This window comes from Ixodes scapularis, unplaced genomic scaffold, assembly GCF_016920785.2.
Source record: "Ixodes scapularis isolate PalLabHiFi unplaced genomic scaffold, ASM1692078v2 PGA_scaffold5__190_contigs__length_132052651, whole genome shotgun sequence".
Taxonomy (NCBI): domain Eukaryota; kingdom Metazoa; phylum Arthropoda; class Arachnida; order Ixodida; family Ixodidae; genus Ixodes; species Ixodes scapularis.
Window position 1 is genome coordinate 117,446,818 of NW_024609880.1, and position 26,833 is coordinate 117,473,650.

Here is a 26,833-nt window from a genome sequence, read left to right on the forward strand (position 1 = left end):
AGAGAGAATGCATATGGTCATCTTATGAAATAGGTGAATGAATGAGAATGTAGAACGTCCGTTTGGGGCGAACACAACAAAAGACGTAGTTCATCGCCGACAAAGTTCATTTGACTCCTGGTTACTCGGCATCTGGGCAGCGCATGGAGTCCTCTGCCGGAATTCATGTCGCCCCCACGGCCAGCAAGGAAGCGCCGAAAGTGCCGCCGACTGCGGGCCCCCAAAGGCGGAAAGAAACGGCCGGTTTCCCCCGGCGATTTTCTTCCCCGGCGAGAGCGCCTGGGTCCTAGTGCGTAGACGCAACGTGACTGACCCAGATAGCCCATTGTTCTCCAGCGCCATTTTGGTGCCTCCGTTGAAACCCAAATGTGTCCTTTTTATTCCTTCATCCTTTGTTGTTGTTTTTATTTCCTTCTGTGTTTCGAGTGCAGACCGGTCGACACGGCTTTCTCGTGCAACTCTTTTGCCGGAAAAATAAAAGAAAGAGAAAACTCTGACTTGCACGTCGCCTGTTCGCATCACGCCAGAGTCGTCGGATGACGGAATCCTTCGTTAGCGTTTCTTTCTCTCTCTCTCTCTCAGTGTCTCCCCGGCTGCGACGTGACTTTGGTAGGGAGATGCGCCAGACTCCCACGTGAACAGTATGACTCAGTCTAAAGCCATCCAGCAACTTGAACGAAAGTTCGACAGCTGAATCCAAGCTTAGAACAGTGACCATGACACGATGTTGTCATTTCTGCTAAATCCTGTTTAGAATGAATACTTGGAGGATTTGGGCCGTAGTCTCCTAGGAGCATCCAGCATTAATCAGTTAGCGCTACTAGCATGACAGCAAGCAGTCTCTAGTCTCGTGTCTGCGTTTCTGGGAAGTAACAAATCTACCGCCCCAAGGAGCCACAATTCAGTGGCATAGCCAGAGAGAAGGCTTAGGGGGACTCAACTCCCCCCCCCCCCCCCTTGCCCCCCCCCCGCCCCCCCTTTGAAATCCCAGCCGATCCTATAATATACACATGCATTTTGACATCCCCCTCCCAACACCCTCAGTCATGGACACCCCAGCCACCTCAGACCTCCCCGAAAAAAATTTTGGCTACACCACCGTCACCGGTATCACGAAAGCATCAGGTCACAAAGTCTTTTGTTGCAGGCCTGCTGGGGCCATCTCTCGCCATTGTCTTGCACTATGGGAAAAGTCCGAGAATTCCCGCAACACGGCGTAACAAGTTGAGTCATACAGTTTTAGTGCTTGAGGCCCAGATTGAAGGGGAGGGGGGGCTAAGCTTGAACCTATGTGAAGTGCGTTCATTTTTGTATTGATATAACTCTCTCAATTTGCAACCCGAGCAAGCCAACACTACCTAATGTTGCGGTCGCGTCGGACTCGGGACCAATAATTGCTCTGTTCGCAACATCCGGGGCAGATGTCGCTACGTAGAAATAGAGGCCATTCACAGGCTTTCATTGTTCTAGGTGGTGTTTCTCGCGGCCGTTTGCCGTTCGGCAATGTTGAGCACGTGTTACGTTGTGGAAGAGTTGGCACTGTTCTGCGATTTGCATCACCATACTAATCTGTCATGTGTTCAAATCGAGTGACGCACTGATTGTCCCCGAGTGCCAGCTGGACACGACGCAGTGCTCGTGTAGAATCTACGAGCGACATTCATTCGTGGCATTTCGACGGCACAGAGATATGCCCAGGAGAAGCTTACGATAAAGACGCGTCTGATTTATTCACAACATCAATGCTTTAGGGTTGTGAATTATCGACACGACGAATACAATGAAAATGTAATTACCCTTTCTTGCAGTGCGAGCAAGTGACCGTTAGAATAACATCGCGACCTGCGCCGCGCTGGAAATCAAAGTAAACCAACAAGCGGAGAACAGTGCCATCTAAAGTAAGGGAATTACTAATATATTAGAAACTAAAAGCACTAAAACTTCAAAGACACAGAGTAAAGATTGACGACCCCACAAGGTGCACTCGCAACAGAATTGCATTAGATAAACACTGATTTAAATACCATTACAAAAAACAAACACGTCATTTTCAGCATGCCCATTCTTGCTCTCCAGAAAAAAGCGTATGTGATCGAAACATGATGTACTGATAAGTGTGCCAGCGAGCCTTCCTTGGCTTTGATAAATAAAGCACTGATATTTTTATAGGTAGAATGGACGTGCTGAAAAAAAAATTTCGTGTTCATCTTTTCACGTGAGACGTGCCTTGTCTCCTCAGTTGGTGAAGCCAAAAAGTGAAGCCGACGATGAACTCGATGCTGACTGGCTGAGCCAGGTGATGACCTCACACCCCGAGCTCGACGCTGATTGGCTGGTTCAGGTTTTGGAAGAGCGCCAAGGGTTTAAAATCCGGGATAACGCCGGTATCTCCATTCGAGGAACTGCTATTGACTGTACATGCCGCGGGTTAAACCATTCGCTAAACTAACCGATGAAGAGCGCTGAAAGCGCAAACGTCAATCTCAGAGCAATTGGACTAAAACCGCACGTTTCATGTGCGACACAATTGCGCATAAATCTGTTATGCATTTATTTTTGTATTGTTATTTAAGTTTATCTAAAAAAAAGTTTAGTTACCAGTGCGCCTTTGATTGTCCCTTTTTTTACGTTTTTAGTGTGTAATGAAATGAACCGACTAGACCAACTCACCATTTTGTCTAGAATGCAAAGACTGAGCTGCAAATCCCAACTCTTTAACGTACTGGTAGGGCTGGGAAGTTGCGACTATACGCGTTGAACTAAGCTATCGCCCTAGTTCCAAAACATATTTGAGACAAAAAAAAAAAAAGAGAGATGGGAAGAACCGGAAGCACTGAAAGGGAACAGACTAACCCTAGTGAGTTGTCGGGAGTTGACTCGAACCTGCACCCGCGAGGCAGCAGCAGTCGGCAAAAACTGCTCTCGTGGAACAAGGGGTCCGGGCACTGCAGCGCGGACGGCCCTCGCGCCGCCGCCGTGTGAGCGCACAGCGCCAGCGGAACGGTCAACAAGTGCGCGCGAAGTTGAAATGCGGAAGTAGTTTCCGTTCCACGCCCGACTTCCGGTTCGGGGAGCAATGGTTCGCTGGCTGGCCCGAGCGCCGTTCCGTAAACGAGCCTTTACGCGCGAAGAGCCTTCAGCGCGAGCGTGGGGGAGGGGGAGGAGCCGTTCCTTCGAAGCATAGAAAAACTCTGTTTAACGTCCCGGCGGTCCGGTTTACTGGCCTAGACTGTCGGCAGACGATGGTGACATGAATGGAAGGTCAGTATACTCGTTGTCACCGCAAGAAAGAGGCAAGTTTTGCGCATTGTTCATGCGCCACGCGAAGTAGTTCTTGCAATATTTGCTTGTCGGAGAAAGAAGCGATGCCTTTGGCGTTTGAAACCTGTACGCCTTGGTAAGATAACACATATCTAATCTGAAATGCACCTACATATAACTTAATTCTCTACAGAAAGGGGGAAATTAGTAACGCTCCGCGAGAAGCCGGACTTTTTTTTTTTACTATGTTTTTTTTAGTTGAAAAGGAGTATAGTTTTAAAGCTGAATACTGTCTGCTCTGCTACAGGGTCGGTGCATCGCGACCTGTGTAACAGTCTCTTATCAGTTTTGATGCGTGATATTACAATTCGTTTTTTTATAGTACCTCCGAGATTTGAACTTTGCCGTCCTGTTCTACTTGTTTCGACTAAGTTAAAACACATGTTGCCTAAACTTATCTGTAACTAATGAGATTCCCCCTCAGTCTGGCTTTGCATGCTAAAAAATCTCTCTAGGAGGCGAAGCGTTTGACAACTGCTATACAGCAACATACAACTGTGACGTCACAACTCTGCGGTGGCGCTGCTGCATGCAAAAACCGCTCAGGTTTTTTTTTTTTTTTTTTTTTTCGTGAGAAACAGGAAAAGGACTCGGAAACAAAGGCTGTTTTTCCTTTTGTTCTTACGTTGCCGCTTCGGTGTTTTGTCATTGCCTCACTCATGAATATATTTACCGACGTATTTATACGTGCCTTTTTCACAGATGCTGTCGCAATGTGATTTGACATGAGCGACATGAACGACCAAATATGAAGTTTAATATGACGTCTCATTTAAAAGCTAGAAACGTAAAATACTTTAAAAAATGCAAGAACCGAAGTATAATCGTATAAAAGCTGTTTTCATCGCAATTTGTAATGACTTGATTTCTCTGCAATTATTTATTTAGGCAAGGTTTCTTTTATGTTTTAGTATACGAGAATACTTTTGAATAGAAAGGAATGGAGGCAGTTGTAACATTAAAATCAATACCTTGTGAGGCTATGACCGTCGTTGGGGCCCCTTTCGTTTGCTGCTCGATGTGCTGGATCAGCCCATTCTCTCGTATACGTTTGGCACGCACTTGCAGATTCAAGAGATTTCGCTTTTAGCGCGTTTTCGAGTTGGTCGGTGCGAGCGCAGGCCTGCAAAGACGACATTGTGGCACATTTACGAGCACCGTAAGCATGCCTCGTGACAACCTAAGAATGCCGACCACGGCAAAAATCGACATTCACGAAGTCGTGCCGGATGTTGTCCTGTCCTCATGTTTAGGACACCGGCTACCTGCCCTATTCAAAAGCTGTCTGCGGACGGAAATTCCTTTAGCAGGCCTGCTTCGGGGCTTGCTACGAGTGGGTATAGACCTTTTTCACAAGGGCGCCGCCATCTTGAAATATCGTTACTTCCAGTATGGGCGAAAACATTATTATGTCGTCGCCCCGCCAATAGATTGCATTTAGGAGATAAGCGTAACCGTCACCCATTCTCGTTTTGTCTCCCCTCTATTTTTTCCACTATTTGTAGGTTGAAACATTTTAATATTTTCTCGTCGATCATTCTTGGCGATCGGGGGAGAGAGTAAGCGGAAAAGGTCTATATGACAAATTTAGCGTCAACGTACACTCTCTTCTCAGATAAGGTCAAGGCCACAGCCGCGGAATGTGCTCTGAAAGGGTGTAGAACAACATGGTCCAGGACGAAATGGTTTCGGACAAAATGGATCCCTGACAAAATGACCACGAACAAAAAGACCCCGTGAAACCAAGTTTGCTTTGGCATGTCGCCCCATCGGACGAGCAACTTCAACAACAGTGGGGGAAAGTGGGCTTGCGTGAAACGCGGTTAAGAAACACGAACCATGTGACTCGCATTAAGTAGAAAAATATTGACGAGCCTGCAAAGAGCAAGTAGACAATGCCGCAATCTTCATTGGCACGGTCTTGTCCGTGACCATTTTGTCCCAATTGCGCTCAGGGGCACAAGAAATATATTTAATTTTAAAAGTGAATACTGCCAATGGCCGCGGTAACACGAGTCGTAATATTCCGAAATAATGCTGGTAATAAGGACCTATACCAGATTGTTGCTGCAATAATGATATTGGAATTGCATTGCTCACGTAAATGCTGTGAAGCATGTTTTTAGACGTGATTTCTAAGCGATGTGTTCCGTACAAAACACTCTGGTAGGGATCTCTCACTTGGCACGCCTTGTGAACCACTGACAGCCTACATATGCACATCCACGGACGCAGCAAAGGCTGGTTCACACATTTTCGTTGCATTGTGACCTAGTCTGTTTCTATGTCTCTTGTGACTGCGACGATAAAACAGACTGGAACATCGGCACCACCCATTGGGAATCACTGGAACGCTTTAGATCTGTGTACAAGTAAACTAAAGGTTTTTTCAGTATTGGCCAGATAAAATTTACGCACCATCTATGAGAAAAGGGTACTTACAACATTGTTCGGATTATTTGAAGCCCACAGGGGAAAAACCATGCGTAAAATGTTTAAGAGATATACGGAAATCGGACGTGTTCCAGAGCCACCCGGCAGATGGCACCAGCAGGTTCTCTAGTCGTAAGCAGTGACAACCGTTGTAACATGCTCGGTCACACCCAGTCAAAAACGTTTAAACCAGCGTTAGATGTTGTACTCCGCAAAAACTCAAGTTGTATGATCGGCACGCTAGGATTAGCGCTGTCAGCCGTCACATTACGTTGTTCCTTACGATTTGTGTTTGAGAGGATGTTTATTACCCATAATAAAAAAAAAAAAAAAATTATGACCCAGACAGGTTTGGTGCGTAAGTCGTAAGATCGACAGACTGTGGTGAATAGTTTCATCCGGTGCGGAGAGGATATACGTATTTGGGCTGACAAACTTCTTCAATCACACAGATCTTTTCCGTTCTCTTTGTGTGCGCCTATGTGGACCTGGAATGGAGTTAATTTTATGCTTATTCCTTCTTCCCTCCTATCTACGTTCGACCTGGATATAATGAGGCACTTTTCTATGGTGTAATTATCTGGCAAGCGCAATCATGCAAATTGGTTTTAGATAGATTTATGAATTCGGTCATCAGTCTTTTAATAAATCGAGAGTTTTTCTGATCGTGGTTTATCAACATTTTTCACTTAACCATCCAACATCCCTACAACAATTTCTGGGCAGTCAAACCTGCCTCGCGTGGCTACATATAATTTAATCGAAAATGACCTGTACCGCTTTTAACAACAAGCCGTACAGGTCCGTATTACTTTGCTCACAAAACTGGGTAGTCAAAATTTCGCACTATAACGATCTCATTCTTCCACCACGGAAATTAATTCAACTGTTTCGGTTTGGATCGAATTTAAATTTGTAACGTCAAACTTCGTGACACTGGACTATTAATATTATTATTTTTTTACTGATTGAAGGTAAAAGATTCTGAAAGAATCTAACATAAACATCGCACCGATTCGCCGTAGGTGCACCTTTCCAGCACTTATCATTGAGGCAGGCAAAATGTACTGTCACTAGGATATAGACGGATGTCCGGCGTCTAATATTTCCCAGAAAAGAGTAATTACTGCGCATGCTCAAAACGCGTTTCTTCCACGGCCCAGGAGACAAATGCGGCAGTGCGCAGAAGCCAATATTTAGAGTAGACGATAGAAACCGCGTTGAATTCGAACTACCGCGTAATTCGAATTCGTAGATTCGTACGTCCACTTACTACGTGGTTGGTTAAAACGAAAGAAACTCGGTACGATTCTATCTCGTGCGTCGACACTCGAGCCGAGCAGATTTCCTCCAGCGCACATATTCTATTCTGGTCGTTCTTTTTTTCCTTCGAGTGTTCCAAGCCGAAGGAAACGCGCCGATCAGTCCCGTGTGGCCGCGCTCCTCCAAAGGACATCGTTGTTTACGTTCGTGCAGTTGGGTGGTGTCCTCCGCACGCGCGCTCTTTGGACTAATCTCGCGACCGAACTTTCTCTCTCCCTGCCACGATTTCCTTCCGTGACGTTTGGCATCGATGCACTTGCCCCGATGCGCATCGCTGTGTCCCGGACAAAACGGCTCCGGTCACGTCCTCCTTCGTTCAAGGAGCTTTCCTGTCCGGCGGTCGCCATCTGAGACGTCCATTGGAATGAAGTCTGCCTGCAGTGTAACACACCGAGGAAAATAAAATGACGTAATATAGTCACTCATCGTGTATATGCAGTCAGTGACAGCATATTAAGAAACGCAAGGTGTGACACACGAAATGTTCTATCTTCTTGCTTCGTGATTCATCCTACGGAATTCTAATTGGCTGATGCCACTAGTTCATTGCCTGCGGAAGCGCTGATAAGGCGCTCAGGACACGCCCCGAGTTTCTTGAGCTGTCCATGACTACCTTGCAAGAAATCTAGTGCGTTTTGTCGAGCCAATCGCTGCAAGCAACGGAGAAAGCTTGGCTGATGACGAGGCAGTTAAGCGCGAGTCTTCAATTGGTTAAGGTCCGGGGGGGGGGGGGGGGGGGGGGACAAAAACTGCTGAGCAGTTTTTGTCACCCCCCCCCCCCCCCCCCCCCCCTTTTGTGAAACGTGAAACGTTCTGATATCGCTCCGGAACGTTACCGATTCCGCTGCGCCTACGCTCACGCCGCTCTTCATTACATAACTTAACACTTGGCATATAAACTTGATAGCAGTTCATGGAATGAAGATACTGGCGCTATACTTCGTTTCAGCTTCGGTCCGAGCGCGGCCGATGTAATGAGCCGAAGGGCCAATCAAACAGCGAAACAGACGCAACGGTCATGGCGTGCTCTCTGCGGTTGATAGGACTAGCCGATATTCGCCGTGTCTTTGTGCGTGCTCCTCCACCGGCTAGTCCTATCAGGCACAGAAAGCACGCCATGACGCTGCGCTTTTTGCGTTGTTTGATTGGCCCTTCGGCTCATTACATCGGCCGCGCTCGGACCGAAGCTGAAACGAAGAATAGTCGGGTTTTAAAGCCGGGAGGTTTTTCAGAACATTGCATACTCACCGGAATCAGCCAATCGGCGTTTATCACGTGACCTTTCCACCAGCCAATCAGCGTCGAGCTTCGCGGTTCATCTTTTGGGGCTTCACTAAATACGGCCAATCCCCCCCTTTAAAGTGGCATGCCGTAGAGTCATTTAATGCGAGGTGGAAGGCGACATTCATTTCCGCTCCTTCTGTAGCCGATCAAGGTCTCTGCATCACTCTGATCGAGGTCATGAACTCATATCGCATCGTCATGGTCGGCATCATTAAAAATGAAATGGTTTAATTTATGATACCGGAAGAAGAGCGATGCAGCTGCGACGACCTCGAGTACGTAATGGCACATGTCGGTCTGACTCTAAAAAAAAAAAAAAAAATTAAAGAAAAACCCACTAGCATCGAACAAACGTTTACTCATCGGTACAACCCTCTCCTCGTATAAAACGTACTGTGCGTACCCCTCCTCTTTCTTCTGTATTTTTTTTTTTGTGTTTCCTCTCCTAATTTATTATTCCTGTCGCCGAGCATGGGCGCAGCGGGAGTAGTCTTGAAGTCACGCACAGTTACCTAAACTTTACAGACGCTTACGCAAACGACTATGCCTAGAGAGGCTTTTGCGCAATGAACCCTTTGGAAAGTACATCGACCAACACTGGCAGTTGCCATTTTTAGACTCAGGCTAGGTGGCGCAAGTTACCGCCATTACAAATGGTATAACCATTAACATTCATCCATCTATACAGGGGGCAGGAGGCGTGTGATAGGTTCCAAGTCCTCGCCGAGCGCTTGCGCAACTCTCGTGTCCAATACATGCTCAAAAAATGGCGGACCCGGCTAAATAGGTGCAGCAGCTCTACCAGACGACGCCTAGTTTTGAAAGTGGCCTATTGTACTACCTTGTCGCTTTTCGGACAGCGAGAGTCACTGGCAACTTAAGAAACGACTGGCTTCTTGAGTCCCGAGCTCTGTATTGTCGCTTTTCTTATTTTCCTTTTCTAATTCCCTCCTTTGATTGTATTGCGTCGCTGGTGTTGCGATAGTTGGCGTACATATGGCATCGTAACTTTTCAAAGAAGAGACGTACGTATATTACCTCGTACGTGTTGATCTTGAGCTCTCGGAACATTTGACCCTGTACAGAGATTCGTCGCGCGATGCCTTGACACGTTGTGGGAGCAAGGTAACGGCATATCTATGGTCGAAGGTCTCATTAGAGATGTGCTCCTCGTATTTATTTGTTCTCGCGCATACCTGTTTGCTTTGTTTTTATTTCTACCGGAGGACTGACGATTCGCACTTATTCAGTTTCCGGAGTCATGTCTTCAATTCGGACACCTTCTACATTTATGCTGGAAGGCGTAAATCCTTAGGGAACACAAAAGATAACGAGGGTGCTGCTTCCGTTCGGGGTCCGTTCATTTCCGACATCAATGTAATCCCGCGTGGCCGTCTTCTCAGTCTGATTATGCGAGTGACGTCAGCCGCCATGTTTATTTATCGCTGCGACGTCTCCACGAGGAGACGCTCGCGCGGCACGAAGGTCTCTGCACGAAACTGGTTTTCATAATGGCGCCCCGCGACGGCGTTGGTCACACTCATTGTGTTGCTCTCCTGCTTACGTAACCGAGCGGGAGCACAAAAACAGACCGTGCGCACCTCGACGTACAAAAATAAAAGGGGGCCGTGGCCGCGCGGGGAAGGAAATGTTGCTTTGTCGTGAACTGACTTGATAAAATGTGAAAGCCAGGCCACCGTTAAGGCAGCAATCGGCGATGAGGAAAACCGAGAATGACAATGATGCTGCGGCTGGACGTTGTCCAGCCTATTCTTCTCTTTTCCTAAAAGAAAATTGCTTTGCAGACCCTTTTTAGTGGCTCGTATGCATCCGGTTTGTATGAGCGGTTTTGCACTACACCTCGCGGGAATGCTCTTTTGTTTTCTGGGTAGTCATACCTGTCTCGCATGCCTACAGATAACGTTTAGGGGCTCAGGCAGGCATTAAGAAGAGTTTTAAACGTGAAGTAAAAAAAAAAACTAATAAAGAAGCTTCTCGTGAGTGAAAAGGCAATGATGTGTTGGGGGTGTTCGCACACAGCAATGCGCACATCCTCAAAACGCACTCGGCTTTGCGTCCTTCAAACTTTGGGCAATATGAAATAGGGGTAATTTGGCAAGTGGAGTTAACCTTGCTTCGCCAGGGTGAACAGCGTGTGTACGTCACGCACACATCCATGGCGTCGGTAGACGTTATTAGCCTGTATGCCATGTAGACATGCCACTGACGTCTCTGATGCCTCTATTTGATTTGAGTTGCATTGCATAAGTGACGAGCGCACCAAAGTACAAGTTTTGTTTAATGTGAAGAAAGAGCGCATCTTAGGCGTATTCCTCCTCTGGAACAAAATTAAAGCGTACGGTGCAACGTCATCAATTAAAGCATCGTCATCGAGCTTTGTTCAGAAACGATCTACTTTCTTTATACTACCTTTTACGAGTTGCGAGGTGAAACCGTAGATTCTTACGTCACATAACTTGGGATGAGAACGTACGTACCTTGTAACTCGTAACGATGACGTAATTCAGCGTAATCACCGTGTTTTCGTAGCTCTCGCCTGGGGAGTTCTCTTCCGAAAAACACGAGCTCTCGCCCCTTGCCTTCCGTAACGCTATATAGAACTCTTCAATATAAATTATCGATAATATTGGTCTAACACACTGACCAAAATAAGGTTAGCACATATTGTTTTATTCCAATGTCTAGCTCTCGATCAGGTTGTTCAAAATATATTTCTAGCACGGGTAGCATTAAGATGTTACGAAAACAACATTGTTGTTTCCTTGACGTCGTAACGACATGAATTGTTTAGACTTTTTCTTTCCTCGTTGTTTATTTCTATTCTCATGATAGGAGGAGAATGAGGATATCTGAAGCTGGGTTTGTACACCTACATGTTTATGTTTTTCCTTGTCGCAAAGCGAGAATGAAAATCGCGTGATACAGATGATGCGACGAAGGAAACCGTGCCTTATGTAACAAGAATAAAAGGAAACCAACGAAAAGGGAAAAAATGTGTCAACAAAAATGGGAATGGCAGAACGTGCCAGCATTCATATCAACGTATGTGCCAGTCGACCCTCGACATTAGCCTGCGCGTCATGTTTTCGAGCAAACTCTTTTCGCTCTTGACATAAATGAATGGCATGTCACATCTTAACCTGTCAATCACCCTTGTTGTAACCGTAACGCCTTTCAAGTCTAAGATAGTGCTCTTCGTGTAGTAGTGACTTTGCGCTTGTCGGAGTGTTTCTTGACGGCGCACGAGCTTTGACAACCATTGATAGAGCTTCTTTGACAACCAGAAATACCTAAACCTATTTGAGCGTTACTAAAATTTGTGTTACTTTCTCTAATCACGATTTATCTTGGCTTTACGTGCCAAAATAAGTTAGTTATATATTATAATTCATCTTTCCTAAAACTTGCTCTTGGCCCGCCATGATAAAGACCGAAAAAGTTTATCGATTGAGAGGTAAACTCATTTCGCTCAATGTCACTTGTCCTGTTTTCTTACTGGATACAATCGCACGATTTGTTTAAACTAGAGTCACTCAGTGTTCCCAGAGTACCGAAACTCCCAAGCTTCGTTTTAGAACCGAGTCGCGGCGCAGCATTCGCGATCTCCAATATGGCGCTGCCCTGTGCGGTCGAAGCGAAGCGCGTAGAGTGCAGCGTTCATTCTCCTGTGAGCTCTTCAGTCGACGTTTCTGGGTTGTGGCGACACTGATTTGTCTTTATTAAAGTTATTTCCTCGTTCAGAGCGATGAGTGACTTTGTCTTTGCTCTCTCGTCTCTTTCTCGCCACGAACCACATCGAAGTCCAGTGTTAGGCTTAGCGGCTGACGCGTAGAGTTTGAAACGCAGCACCAGCGTAACCCGTAACCGGAGCGAGCAAACGAGTCGGCAATCTTCTTCGACGAACCGGATTAGTGGCTACTGGATAAAAAAATAATAAAACTAGAAAAAATAACCCACCTTCCGTTCGGTCCTAACTCATCGGTGCCCAGAGGTCTCACCCGTGCGTACCCGCCGTAGCCGTGGTGACGCGGAGACGTTTTATGTAGATGTTTTTGTTGTTTTGGGCCGATCCACAAAATAGCCGACTGATAACTCCCGCCACGGGCTAAACCAGCCAATCAGAACTAGATTCTGCGGGATTCACTTCCGGTGAGCGGACTGAATGGAATGCGCTACTCTGGGAACATTCACTGTCTCTAGTTTGAACAAATGATTCTGCGCTTAAAATCCTAAAGTATTGTATCAGGTTAACCATCTTTTTTTTCGCGTCCGTCAATGTACAAGTTCTTATGCATAGGTGCAATTTTTTTATGCCATTTAGCATTGGTTTTTGAAAGAATATGAGCATGTGTTGTGCCTACACTACTACGCCAGAATATGGTGATTTCAACAACCGGATTTAGTTGGCCCTTAAGTAGTCAACGGAAAGCGTGTGCTACCAAATGGCAAACACAAGTCGTTTATCTCCGATCAAGTCCAGTCCCATCTCCTCATAGATGCGTCGCGTAATGGTTCCCATGTGGTATTGACTTCTTCGAGGTCATCTAGACAGAACAATTACTCCAAGAACACGTGCGCACTGTCCCAGGACTGTCACAGACAAAAAATACATAATCTTAATATATCATATGTTGGTGAAACCATTTAGTGATTGAATATATTAGAACTGAAAAGTGCTGGCTAAAGAGAAGAGCATATACGTCTTGACCTGAAACAGTCTGATAGACCTACGGGTTCCTCGTTTGCCGTGACTTTGCGGTGGTGAATGTGACAAGCCACCGCACAAGAGGGACAACAATAATCTCTGGAGGAGGGGAAACAAGGGGGACAAAGGACAAACACAAATCTCCGAAGATGTTGGAGATTTGTGTTTGTCCTTTGTCCCTTGTCTTCCCTTTCTCCAGGGATTAGTACCGTCATTCTTGTCCGGCTCGCTTGTACCTTAGCATTCATTGCATTATCAACACAAGAGTCTTCTTGTGGATTTTCTGCGTGAAGGGTGCGGATATTTACCGAGCAGCGTGAACACCGAGGCGCTGACACTTGTTATAATTTTCAGCACTTATTATACATTCGCTAAAACAAAACAAAGAAAAAGCGAAGAAAAATTTGTATGAAACTGGCACGAAATAATTACAAAAAAAAAAAAGGAAGCGACGAGGATGGGATTTGAACCCACGCGGGCAGAGAGCCCAATGGATTAGCAGTCCATCGCCTTAACCTCTCGGCCACCTCGTCCGCCGGTCTCACTCATCACGACTACTTTATTCGTCTTGAACTGGTCTGTTCTCTAGCCTAAGCTTAAATTGGGTTTTTGTTTATTCTCGTCTCCAGCCCCCTGGTAGGCATATTCAGTATGGGTGACGAAATAAATAATAAAACATTTCAACCTCCAAGTAGCAAAAAAATAGAGTTGAGGCAAAATTAGAATGGGCGACGGCTAACCGCTTATATCCTAAATGGATTCCATGGGCATGGCGACCGGCAAAATTCTATATTTTCGCCCAAGTGATAACATTTAAGATGGCGGCGACCTTGCGGGAAAGGTCTATAGCCTTTATTCCCGATATCAATTTTGTAAACTAAACAATGTGTTTCACCAAACCTCGGCCAGAATATTTGTTTAAAAACAACGGATTTCACGGAAATAATATTTGTACAGTATTGATAACTGCCAAAAGACATATTTATTGTGGTATACACAATGTTTAAAATATCGAATTTTTTGTTAGATTCGCACGATTAACTTTTTAATTCGTGAAAATATACAGATTATTCGAATAAGACTCTTTATGGACATCATCGAAAACCACTAACCGGTTCATTTTCGGCATTTTAAAAGCACGTGCTGTTTATAATGAAAGCCCTATATTCATTTTTACTAACAAATATTTAATTATTCAAAACCAAATAAAAACTCAAATACACAAATGCTATGTACTTCACTAAACTAGCCCCTCGGCAGTGACCAATACGTTCTCTATCTTTTTTTTTTTCTTTTTTTTTTTTCTGCGATGCGTAAATTTCTTGGGAATAGTTTCACCGGAAGACGGTTAAACACCCGGTATAAAACATAAACATGATAATGAGCGATTATACATGCTCGAGTGCTTTTTTTTTTTTTTTTTTTTTCACCGTTTTCGGTTGTATCTAAGCTCCCCTAATTTCTGTCCTTTTTTTTTTGTGTGTGTGTGTGCCGAAGTTTTGTTTTTAACTGTTAAACAATTATTGAAGTCAGAGGGAAAGTGATCTATTGATTGATCTTCAACAGCATTAAAACCATGAACGTCTTTTCTGTTATCATTACCGGGCCCAGTTAATATCCTTTAAAAAAATGCTAGTAAAAGATAATGGCGGGGTGCTGCAAGATGTTAATCTCGCAATAAGAATGACAGCTCATCCCGCAGGAAAGGGTAAGAAAGAGAAAAGGGGAAACGTGGGCCAGGTTCCGGACACAATGTCCTTTATTGTTGTATGACATCTGCATTTTAAAAAGCAACGGAATGTTGGTCTACGACCTGCTGGCTGTAACTCGCTATAAAAGACAGTAATGAATGGTGTTTCCCTAAGTACTACCGCAAACTATCTGTCGCTGCGCAAGATTGTAAGATATGGGTCGTATACGCTCGGAATTGTTATATAACACTGTGTCTTTGTAGAATGTCGGCTGCATGACGAGATAAATATGATGGCTTTCAAGGAGCACTGCGATAGTGGTTCTTATGTTACAAGCAAGGAACCTTCAGTCAAATGCAGCACACAGCTTTATTCGCAATGCTGGTAATATACTGGCAGATTTCTGATTCAACGCTGCGTTTATCAAATGCAAGATATATGTGGCCTGCCGCCAAATCCGCCAAGTGACGTTAATTCAGAGCCCCTAATAAGCCTGAGCACGGCCTTCAGCGTTTCGCTGATCTTTAGAGCTCGGGAAGTTGCATTTGCGAGCCGTAACGATCGCCAGTTGCACCGGCTCTGCACTAAGCAACAAAATGGCGTCGCCCACAAGAAAATCGGGGATATGATTGCCGATCCACTAAGCGTAGCTAACCCAGTGATTCTAGCTGACACGATAGGCCGATCTGGACTGACTATTGTTCCTCTCTCGTCTTCGCGACAGGCATCGGGATGGATGACACGTTCGTGCTGCTGGCAGCATGGCGTCGGACCAATCCCCGCAAGAGCGTAGTGGACCGGATGGGCGAGACGTACCGCGAGGCGGCCGTGTCCATCACAATCACGTCCCTGACCAACTTCATCTCCTTCTGCATCGGCGCCATCACCCCGTTCCCGTCGGTGAAGATCTTCTGTATCTACACCGCCGTGGCGGTGCTCTTCACCTACATCTACCAGATCACCTTCTTCGGCGGCTGCATGGCGCTCTCCGGGTACGCCGAGAGGAGGAACCTGCATGGCCTGCTCTGCTTCCCGACCATGCCCAAGTCGCAAGCCAGTGAGTACGGACGTTAGTTAACGGTACTCTTGGTGCCAATCTTCACCAGCGATGACATGCACGTTTGCAAGCGGCTACGCTGCAAAAGCTTGTCTGAATCGTTGGTACAAGATGAATCCCGAGTCTTCGCAATGCTAAGACGTGCTAAGGCGTGGCTAGGTGGCGCAAGCTACAGCTTGTTATATAAAGGGTACAACAGTTAACATCCATGGATCCATTCATCCATGCTTTGCCATGGTGATATTCAGAGGTCGTACTTGCGGACGTGTAGAGGACTAAATTATTGAGCGTAATTCGAATTTGCCGTGACGAGGACGCCGGACGGTCTTTTTCCGCTACAAAATTTCGCCTGTACTAAAGATTTCGCGGGGAATGGTTGCAATGAGACGGCCCACAATGTTACTACGGTACATGTTTATATGTTGCACAGGACACTGGAGCATGGTAAGATGGAGGCATGTAGCCTTTATTTGGGAACAGGATATCGTGCATGAAGTGCTACGGAAAAGATATAGTGGACGTCAGTGATCTACAATTGCTGGAATGACTGGATATTCCAGCCAATCCTCTGAGGATAGACAGCATTTATATTGTTCTGTATGCGCTTTTTAACCTTTTAAATCAGCATCTATGCCTTTTTTTAATATACAAAACTGCAATGCAGTTGTTAAATGGCGTTGTTGCAATGGAAACTGGGGCCATGTCTTAAACTGAAACAACAAATTTTTAAGTAAATTGGATATTCCAGAAATCAATTTGTCTTGTAGCACTTAATTGTTCCAGTCGTAATCTGGAATATTTGATATATATTTTATGTGTGCGGTTTTGTGAAGATCGCATGACAAACTTCCTTCAGAAACACTTACATATGCTTTCACAAAGTCTAACCGTCTAATGGTGCGTTTACACTTGCAGATTCGCGGATGGATCCGCCCTGGCGGCGAGCGAATTTCAGAGCCAGGTGACGAAATCGACTCGTCGCTGGCGGAAAATCTAGATATGGGTCCCGGTCCGATTCAGATTTTCCATAAGCGACGGGCGTATTACGTCACCCGGCCTCAAAATCCCCTCGCGCGCCGCTGCCACGCATTCGCCCGCGAATTCGAGACTGCAAACGCACCAATAGGGAAACTACAACGTTTGTGTATATGTATGTGTGCACATAATGTATTTACCCTTAATCAAAATGTACACCGTACGAGAAAGCTATCATGAGCTGGATGGCGGCGTGCGGCATATGAATAACGTACATTAGGAGTTAGACACACCACTTTAGTGGCCAAGTATATGTTCCACATACGTAAACTTTACTTCACGAGTAATCTTGATGATCGGTTTTTTCGGTTGTGAGGCGAAAGCGAAAATACCGGCGATTGCGTGTTCGCGCTAGCTGTATTACGCTGTGTACGTTGATCGGTTTCCCGCAATAATGCACTTCGGGCGGCAATGCAGGTCAACCTGAATAATTAAATAAATAAACAATTCAAAGTTTCCGTCGATGTTCTGAAGATGGGCACTTCGCTGTTGCAGGTGGGCGCTCCTGGCTGTTCAAGACTCTCTGCACGGGTGGCGTAAACCCCAACGACCCAGACAACCCCGTGGACAACCGCGAGCACGCCATGATGACCTTCTTCAGAGACACCTGGGGAGGCATCCTTAGCATCTTCCCGGTCAAGATCTTCGTCATCCTCATCTTTCTCGTCTACCTCGCCATTGGTCTCTGGGGCTGTACTCAGGTGACTACTAGAATAGTCTACGTATCTTACACATAGCTAGGGTTTGTGGTATTTCGTCCCAAAATATCTGGGTTATTTGTCCCTCGAAAAAACGTTACCAAAATTGATTTCGGTCGAACAACTGCAGACATCGTAATATTCTCCGGAGTAATTATTTAGGGCAAGGGTGAAAAATAAATAATACTAATTAGAGTTTTAGAACGTTTACTTTCTTATTATTAGGCCCCGTCAAAATATTTTGCATTGGGTACCATAGGCAACATTTCCAATATATGTAATTTCTTTCTACAGTTTTGAAGAAGCGCAATATTCACAAGCATCGTAATGGTGTCAGATGGGAGGCACACACCTAGCACAAAATTTTATTGTTTGCAATAAAATAAATGTGTTCCTCAGGCAAAAGGTTAATGTTCCGGAATCTTGCTTATGTGCGCTTTCCTCTTGATGAGATTGGACGAACGAAGGTTGATTAAGTTTATCGTTTCATCATGTTTGACAAACTTGCAGGTACGAGGAAGAAAAGTGTTTTCGTTTTTACATTTTTGCGGGCGGGGGGATTCCTGCCTAAAAAATAAAAACGAATAACATATTTTTTACGAGAGTTATTGTTCTACATTCTACAATCAATGTTTGCGGTCTGGCGTTCATTTAGATAAATGTAGGAGGCAAAAGAAAGCCAAACCTGTTGATCTTATCATATGGTCACAATTTCGCCAATAGAAATACATCAACAGATGAGTATGCTATTCACTGAAGAGCGTGTTGCCAGTCAATAAGTATGCCAATTTCCAGTTTCATGACAAAATGCTGGCAAGTACCCACAACGACAAGATAAACATATTTTTACGCTTTAATTATTTTCTTTTGTAACCATTTAGCGTCAAATGGTTGTTTTGCAGACGATGAGTGACTTTCATCTTCCAAAAGAATGACGACCCCAATGGTAAAACTTAATAAATATGAGCTGCTCTGACAAATCGGTATTAAACGTTCGTAAGCATTCAAATGAATGGCCTGAAAGCTCATATACATGTTCAGTCGTACAGAACACTGAACCTTGTTTGAATTGTGTGGCTTTCTGGACGAAAAGGCTTAGAAAATTGACCTTAAAGGGGTTATGACACGAAGATTAAACGGATAGAAAATTCTTGAAATCGAATGCTCATAGGTTACTTAGTATATACACCAAGTTGCGCGATTTTTAGAGCTCTGGTAGTTGCAATATTAAATTCACGAATTTTTATCATTTTCATCTGGCGACCAGGCAACACAGCCCAAGTCAGTCACGCCATGGTGTCCATAAACCACGTGATCATGACCACTCTCATTCTAGGCGCCCCCGTGATCGCCCAAGCTCTCCTCGCCGCGCGGTACGATCAAAACAGCTCACGCAATTCGGCAACCCGAACGCTATTCTCGCTCTCGCCCCCGACCCGTTGACCTTCCACCCTGCATACGCCTGCGAGATATTCCCGGGCGACGGTGACGACGGCTGCGAGTTCGTCCGTAACTCGCCGTCACTGGAGCTGGTCGCCAGCGGGTCGCAGTCAGAATGAACAGCTTCCAACATCTTTTGATAGCAATCACTCTCATCGCTGCTGCGATCAATGTCAAACACTTTGACCAGGCGAGCAATGCCGTAGACGTGATCGTCACGTACCGGATGCTCGAAACGCGGAAGGTAAACGAGGAAGCTGAAGCTCGAGACGCCAAGAGAGCCAAGTCTGTGAGTGCGTGCAAGGGGACGCCGCGCGGGAGGCTGGCTACGTCACCAGCCTCCCAGCCACGGTGTCCTTTTTGAATGGGAAGGGTCCGAGGGACCCGTATATAAATTGATTTATCCACGAAACTATCGCGCCATTTTCAAAACAAATTTAGCAGGATTATAGGAACATACAATGGGTCTTAGCAGTATAGTTATCCGATATTTTACTTTTGGTGTGTCATAACCCCTTTTAGGCCAACTTGATAAGAAAAATTATCTACTTCTTTTTTCCTGCTTGTCAGCGAGGAAACAAAGAATAATTTTTTCCCCAAATATAAAATAGAACAAAATAGTTTTATGTAATTTTACTATATTTCAACTGTCATTATGATAAGGAACTTGTGGTAAAGATGCTCACTTGATTTTAAATGTAGTTGTGGCAAACATAACTTTTTTTTAGATTAGTTCTTTTAAATCTGTACTATTTGAATTGACTTACGAAGTTTACTCTGAAGTTTTTGCTGTATAAATAATTCTTTGTTAGTTTTCGGTTCGACTCGCTTTAACCAAACACCGTTACGTTACGCTGATTATTAAATTAACCTGTGACGTCACAATGACGTCACGTGACCTGTACACCAATTTAGTTTCCCCACTAAATTTAGTGGAGAAATTGACGTCACGTGACCTGATGCGACATAATGCTAGAACGTTTCAAGCAAGCAACAAAATTGCCTTGCAATTTGCCATACCTTTTTATTTCTTTTTTATCTGCTGATCCCAGTTGGCTTTAAAAGTGAAAGCTGTTTGATCGATGGATTATCGTCACTGTTTCCAGGTCAAGGAAGGTTTGGAACGCTACAAGCTGGCCATGGACACGTCGTACGCTCGAGACTTCTTCAACACGGATGACAAGTACTTCAGGCGCTATCCCTTGCGGATCCACGTGGTGATGAACAAGACTATGGAGTACTGGAAGCCGGACGTCTACGACAAGCTGGAGGAAATCGTGCAAACCTTTGAGAATAGCAGCTTCGTGCAGAACAGCGAGCTGACCGAGTGCTGGTTCCGTGAATACCGCAAGCAGACGCAGGACGGTCCGTTCAAGGGATATTTCGCGCAATTTGACCTCAGAGATCCTCACGACTACATCCAGGGGCTGCGCTTCATGCTGAGGTAAAGTGGCGAGGCAAATGGTTCACCTTATCGGAACCTTTAACGAAGGGAAGCCAAATTGGATGTATGCAAATGTAGACACTGGGACGTTGGCCTCACCGTGAAAGGCGGAGACTTTAGTATCCCAAGTCCGAATTAGACCGGCAATTTGAGGAGTGCAGGGCCACCGTTCGCTTAGTATCTTTAGCGTGCATCCCGCCCTAGCGATTCCATGAATGCTCGCTGGTATCTGCTGCGAAAGGTTTTGTTTAGCGAAACATGGAATCCTCTGAAACTATATCATAAGAACGTCCTTGAATACTGAAGTAAACTGACAGACCGCAAGAATGTCAATACCACTAAACAATCATCACAGCTACGCGTTAAATGTTCCAATAGGGTACCCCCCCCCCCCCCCCCCGAATGTTGTTAGTTAATGTTGTTAGTATGAAAAAGCTGGAATTTCTCAGTTTAAACCTTTTATTTTTAATACAGTAAGCTGTATTTCTAAATGTGCATACTGCTTGTAATACCAATATGTCACACTGAGTGTTAATGAAGCGAAACGCCGTGATTGGTGGATTCTTTTCCGTTATAATTCTGAAGCAAAACACTGCCGTTCCTTCGAGCGTGTCAGTAGAACGACGCTTTAGCGTCGCCGGAGATGTATTTTCAAGGAAGCGGGGAAGCATAACTGATGAAAACTTCGAGAGGCAGCTACTGCTTAAGTTCAACGACTACTAAAAAGAAAACCATAAACTACGAAACAAGAACAGTTGTGTATTTGGTCGTCAAAAAGACGTGAAAAGTAACTCGTTACTTTTGAGGTAACTCACGCGTTCTTTTTGAGAATCGGTAACGAGTAACGGATTTAGTTACTTTTTGAGCGAGTAACGAGTAACGGTCTTTAGTTACTTTTTTGGATAACGTGTACATGTCTGATATAGACTAAGGACAATGTTATTCAATTTACTATTTCGTAAATCATGTTACTTTCTGCTTTACGCTATAAAAAGTATTTGCGTTCACTTTCCTGTAGAGTACGAACACAGCCGATCACTGAGAACAACGAAAGGATCCCAGCGACAGTTCCAGTAAAGGCAACGTGCACAGGGACCACGAGCCTGATGTTTCGGTTGCTCAGTGCCCCGGCGCAGATCTAATATTTCGGGTCTAATCGTATTCTGAGCATCCTTATTCTCTGCGGTCCTTCTATTGTTCGCCGTGATTGGCTGCCTCCATGTTCTGCGGGCAAGTAAGCTCAAAGACCTGTTTTTCGAGTGTAAAGTTTTTAGTTTTATCAGAACTGTTCTCCCGGTTTAAACCACTAATTTAATCAACCTCGCATTTATGTTCCTGAACCGTAACGCCATCCACATTGCGCAGGGCCGGCCTTAGGTGTGGGTCACCTTGGCGCTCGCCCAGGGCGCCATAAAAAATAAAAAATAAAAAAAAGGCGCCGCCGCGCCCCTCTGTCGTTTTTGTTGTTTTTAGCTTTTCAATTTATTTGATCATGGCGCCCGACACGAAGCTATATGCTCGATCGCCGTTCGTCTTTGGAATGCGGTTCTCGTCTGACAAAACTCTTGTGTTGTGCCACTACTCACATGCTTATTAACAACGTGATGGCGAACCTAGTAGATAAGTGCCTATAAAAAGAGGGGGGGGGGGGGGGGGGGGGGGGGGGGGGGGGCCCCGGCCGGAGTTTGCACAGGGCTCTTGATGGTGTAAGGCCGGCCCTGACAGTGCGTTACATAAGCCAGAAATAGACTCCATAAAAATAGGCTTGTGCATTCGTCTTCTTGGGAACCGTATTTATGAAAGGTAGAAGCATGGAAACTGATCCATATTACAAAAATTACCCTAAAATTTAGGTAAAAAGTTCATCCTTCCATCCAAGCCCTGAGAAGACCGCACTGAAATTTCTTTCAAAATGAAGAAAACGCAAGAATATTCGTACACCGTGCTCCTCAGGTCCAGGCCTTTTCAGAATGAACAGCTACAAGCTCACCGAATTGCTTAAAAGTTATATGTAATTCTATTGTTACCAACACAAACGCAGCAAATTACCATTTGAATATTATAATGTGGCTGTGACGTATGTCACGTTATTTATGTATTGTTTACCTGACTGATGTTAAAACTTAAATACCCGACAAGTACTAAACAACTGTGAATACCATATATTTCAATAGCGCACTTATATAATGCGGCGTCCCTACGTATGAAAGTGATAAAATATTGAATGACAAGGTTGCCGACCCTAAGTGCTCAACGGTAGTGGGAATGCTAACGAAGTCAAATTTTCACAAATGTGTGTGGTTTAAATATATTTTTTTCATGGAGTTCAGCAACGCGTTCTATCAAATTATTATATAATTCAATGCAATATAGTCGTGGCTAGCTATTTAAAATGCATGGCTTCGGTAATACAATGTATTATAATGTTGCTTAAGTATTTAAAATGCATGACTTCGAAATTCGCTGCGTTCTGAAAAAGAAATTGAAACTGTCATCATAAGGCCACACACATAAGCCAGATGTTATGAAGGTGTATATGTAAGACTTTCAAACTTAAAAATGTAACGAGCTAATTATACCATCTTTACATTCACTAAAGTCAACATTGGTTAGACTCTTTTTTTTTTTTTTAATGGCAATAAAAAACGAACAAGAATTTCAGCTATTTGTTCAGGAAATATGCGTCAACCAAGCCTGAATTAGCATTTTATTTTCATCGTCAATGTAATACGAAGCCAACGACTATCTTTCTACGCAGGTTCGCACCATTCTCTACGTTCGAGAAGGATATAAAGTTCAACGAAAACTTCACATCGATCGTGGCCTCGCGCTGCATCATCCAAGCGACCAACATCTCGGACGCCAACCTAGAGAAAGATATGGTGCTCGACCTACGCCGTATTGCTGACAGCTATCCAGATCACCACATCACCGTGTTCCACACCCTGTTCGTGTTCTTCGACCAGTTCATTCTAGTTCGAGAAACGTCCATCCAGTCCATTGGTGTAGCAGCAGCCGTCATGATGGTCATCGCACTCATTTTTATTCCTAGTGTTTCCTGCGCCCTTTGGGTAGCCTTTTCCATCTGTTCCATCGAGATCGGCGTCATCGGGTACATGACCCTGTGGAACGTCAACCTCGACTCCATCTCCATGATCAACCTCATCATGTGCATCGGGTTCTCAGTTGATTACTCCGCGCACATTTCTTACGCTTACCTATCGTCAGAAGGGCTCACGGCCAACGACAAAATGAAGAGTGCCCTCCACTCGCTGGGGATGCCCATCTTCCAGGGAAGCGTTTCCACCATCCTGGGTATCGCCATCTTAGCGTTCGCGCCTTCCTACATTTTCCTCACCTTCTTCAAGACGGTTTTCCTCGTTATTTTGTTTGGCGCCCTGCACGGAATCCTCCTGCTTCCAGTGCTGCTGTCGTTGTCGGACTCCTTCTGCAAGAAGAACAAGAAGGCAATCGTGACACATCCGTTCTTTGTACCGCCTCACCCGTCGGCGAACTGCAAGACACCACCAGTAATAATTACCACGGACAACTACAGTTCCCTGTCCGTGGTTGCCAAGGATGTGAAGAGGAAGCTCAGCGGCGAATTGAACCAGGAGGATGCGTGGAACAGCGGCAGGGACATGCCCCCCAACAACAGCAGCAAGAGCCTCCTGACGAACCTAACCAACTATTCGACCTTCCAGGAGAGGGGCGAGCAGGTGAATCCTGCGTTTCTGCCCGACGAAGACGAAGAGAAGGACGTTGTCCCTGGAAGAATAGCACCTCCCTATTGGCCAGCTAAGGTTCAGCCGGAGGAGAGATGTCTGCACAGAAGACACAGCTCGAACGACGTGAAGGCAACGCCGCTCCGGCTTTCGAAGCAGTACAGCGTGCCTTCTTGATGGGCTTCGCCCGACAGAAGTCTAGTCCTGCACTGTGCGATACGGGCTCTCGGTGTACATAGACAAAAGTGCAAATGGGACAGACTACAATGCCAAAGCACGTGCACGCGTCGTTGTGCTCCTGGCTGAATGTGTTGCACTGAGACTATTTTGTTATTGTGGTTCTCCCCAGTGGTGCCTCTTTTTTAGGATATTGCTGAGTAGGGCATGGCAGCCTTGTACCTTTTCCTGCATCTTTATGGCAAGGAAAGCATTAGCACGATGCACTGCTCGATACAGCCAGCTCAGAAATAGAAGAGACGACCAGGAAAGACATTGATCTTGTTATGAATAAAATTAATTGAGTTACTCAACATTAAATGAAAAAAGCACCATATGTGAAATTAGTACGGGCACAGCAGCTGAAACTTTTCCAATGTTTTGCACAGACAACATAAGACTTAGGTTGTAAACGGTCTAATTGTATCTTCAACTGTGACGAAGTCACCTGTATTGAAGCTTGCCCTCAGAATTATGTCTCTGTACATAGTACCTTTGTTCAGATGTCAGGTCAGGTATGATGGTTTTATTGGGCTGCATTCTTGTCTAGGAACAAACAAGACGCGTAGATTGTCTGGGGCCTATGATGAACCTTAGAAAGCTGTAGGTGGTCCTCTGCGTAATTCATTGACCTTTAAACATACTGACACGTATGCTGGGAAATTTGTCCTATAAAAATGGTAAACGCTTACGTAGATGCATGAAACTGCACAGAAGCTTTACTGCATTGATCCGGCAGGTGAAAACATTCAATTTAGTGAGGAAATTTGCGTTGAAAATAGCGTGACTATTATCATTCATCAAATTCTTGCAAAGCGAAAATTCACAAAAATTTCGATCTACTCAGCTTTTAATAAATATGAATAAACTTGTGCCAGATGATCTGGCAGAGGATCTGTTATAAAGCTACTTAAGACCAAGTATTATATTGAAGAGATTACTTACTCTTACAGTATTCATGTCAGACTTGGGCGAATACTGAATCCACTTACCATAATGTTACATACTCAATAGTTCTCTGTGCTATTGTATGGTACAGAGAAGCATATGAACGGAATTGAGTGCTACCTCCAAATGAACTTCTGGAAACTGTTAAAGTAACTTGATCCCGGGATCGAGTGACTTCAGAAGCTACGATGTGGACATTGATATCGGTTTCGTCACCAGTACACATTCGGTCCGTGGCATCTAAACAACCTTTAGTTGATCTAAAGGTAATAATGGTTAGCGCCGAAAACTGAACGCACCTTATGGAAGCGGGTTGGTTTCTATCTTTTATGTATGATATGTATTTGTTTTAATTGTCTCTTCTGTCGAGCCGTTCACCGTGTACGCTCTAAGTCACTTGGGAGGCGCATTGCTCGGGGGAACTTTCTAGACAACACGTTTACGCAACTTGTATTGCGTTCATCGATAGAGTGCTGTATTTAATCGCGGAAGCGATTGTTTACTCTGTAAATACGTTTTCGGCAATAAAAATACAACATTTTCTGTTTTTGCTTTTGGCGTCAGGTGCTTTCTTTCAGCATAAAGGAAAAAAACCAGCGCACGGAACAAGTAACCTAATAATCTAACATCTGAGGCACATGTCTCCGTGCCTCAGGATTTAGATTATAATGCTTTTCTTAGCCAGTGAAGTGCCGCCGACTGGCACAAGCCAGCGCCACCTGTGCAACGGAGAACACTTTCAAAGGAAAGGCCAAGTCTAGAAGAGACTACATGGTGCTAATAGACAAGACAGCGCGTAATTCGTTTAATTAATCCATTGAAATCTTGAGTCAGATTTTGAAAGATAGACGCCTCAAACGGACATCACAACCAGCTCGCCTCCATCCATTCGCTTCATGGCAAGTAAGTATTCTTCAGAATTTTTGTGAAATAATATTACTAGCGGAATTTCTTTCTTTTTTAATAAATGTTTTGAGTTGTTACAGCCACCGCACATGTATTTTCCCAAGAAGGGTTGTACTGATCATAGGTGCAATATTTATATTTATAAAAACTGTTTTGTCTTGAAGCGTGCGCCCTGACAGGTCCCGCCGCAATGTAACATAATTTCCGAGATGCAACGTTCCATCATAGTCACTGAGTACGCCTTTGTTTCTCAAACTGCCAGTCACTGCTCGTACAACACTTCCAATCTAAAAACATACAGAAGAGAGCCAGTAGAAAACGATAACTGTGCCACCGCTCAAGGCGCATATCTCGTGAAGTCGTACGCACCGGCGTATCATTGAACTAAGTTATCGAGACACGTGCTTATTTTTTAAGCATTCGCTATACTTTGTTCGCAGTTAAGGCCCGTTCACACTCTTGCGACCGAGTACGACTGAGAGAGACGAGATCTCTTACAACTTCTTAAATGTTTTTAGAATGAGGGAACATACTGACATTGTGGCGCCATCTATGCGGTGACCCTGGAACTGCATTTCACAAGAGC

General features: G+C 44.8%; 1 protein-coding gene and 1 non-coding gene across 2 annotated transcripts in view; one reads left to right on the plus strand and one right to left on the minus strand.

The window, feature by feature from the left end:
- The window catches only part of LOC8053455 (patched domain-containing protein 3), a 90,575-nt gene extending 64,691 nt beyond the window's left edge, over positions 1 to 25,884 (plus strand). Inside the window, exons 2-5 of the mRNA XM_040214298.3 lie at positions 15,503 to 15,835; positions 17,366 to 17,571; positions 20,115 to 20,452; positions 23,211 to 25,884. Coding sequence (XP_040070232.1) covers positions 15,503 to 15,835; positions 17,366 to 17,571; positions 20,115 to 20,452; positions 23,211 to 24,354 — 2,021 coding nt within the window. The 3' untranslated portion in view covers positions 24,355 to 25,884. The remainder of the gene's footprint in view (positions 1 to 15,502; positions 15,836 to 17,365; positions 17,572 to 20,114; positions 20,453 to 23,210) is intronic.
- On the minus strand, positions 13,537 to 13,620 carry Trnas-gcu. Its single transcript has one exon. It is a non-coding gene; the product is annotated as a tRNA-Ser (tRNA).
- Positions 25,885 to 26,833: the final 949 nt, after the last annotated feature.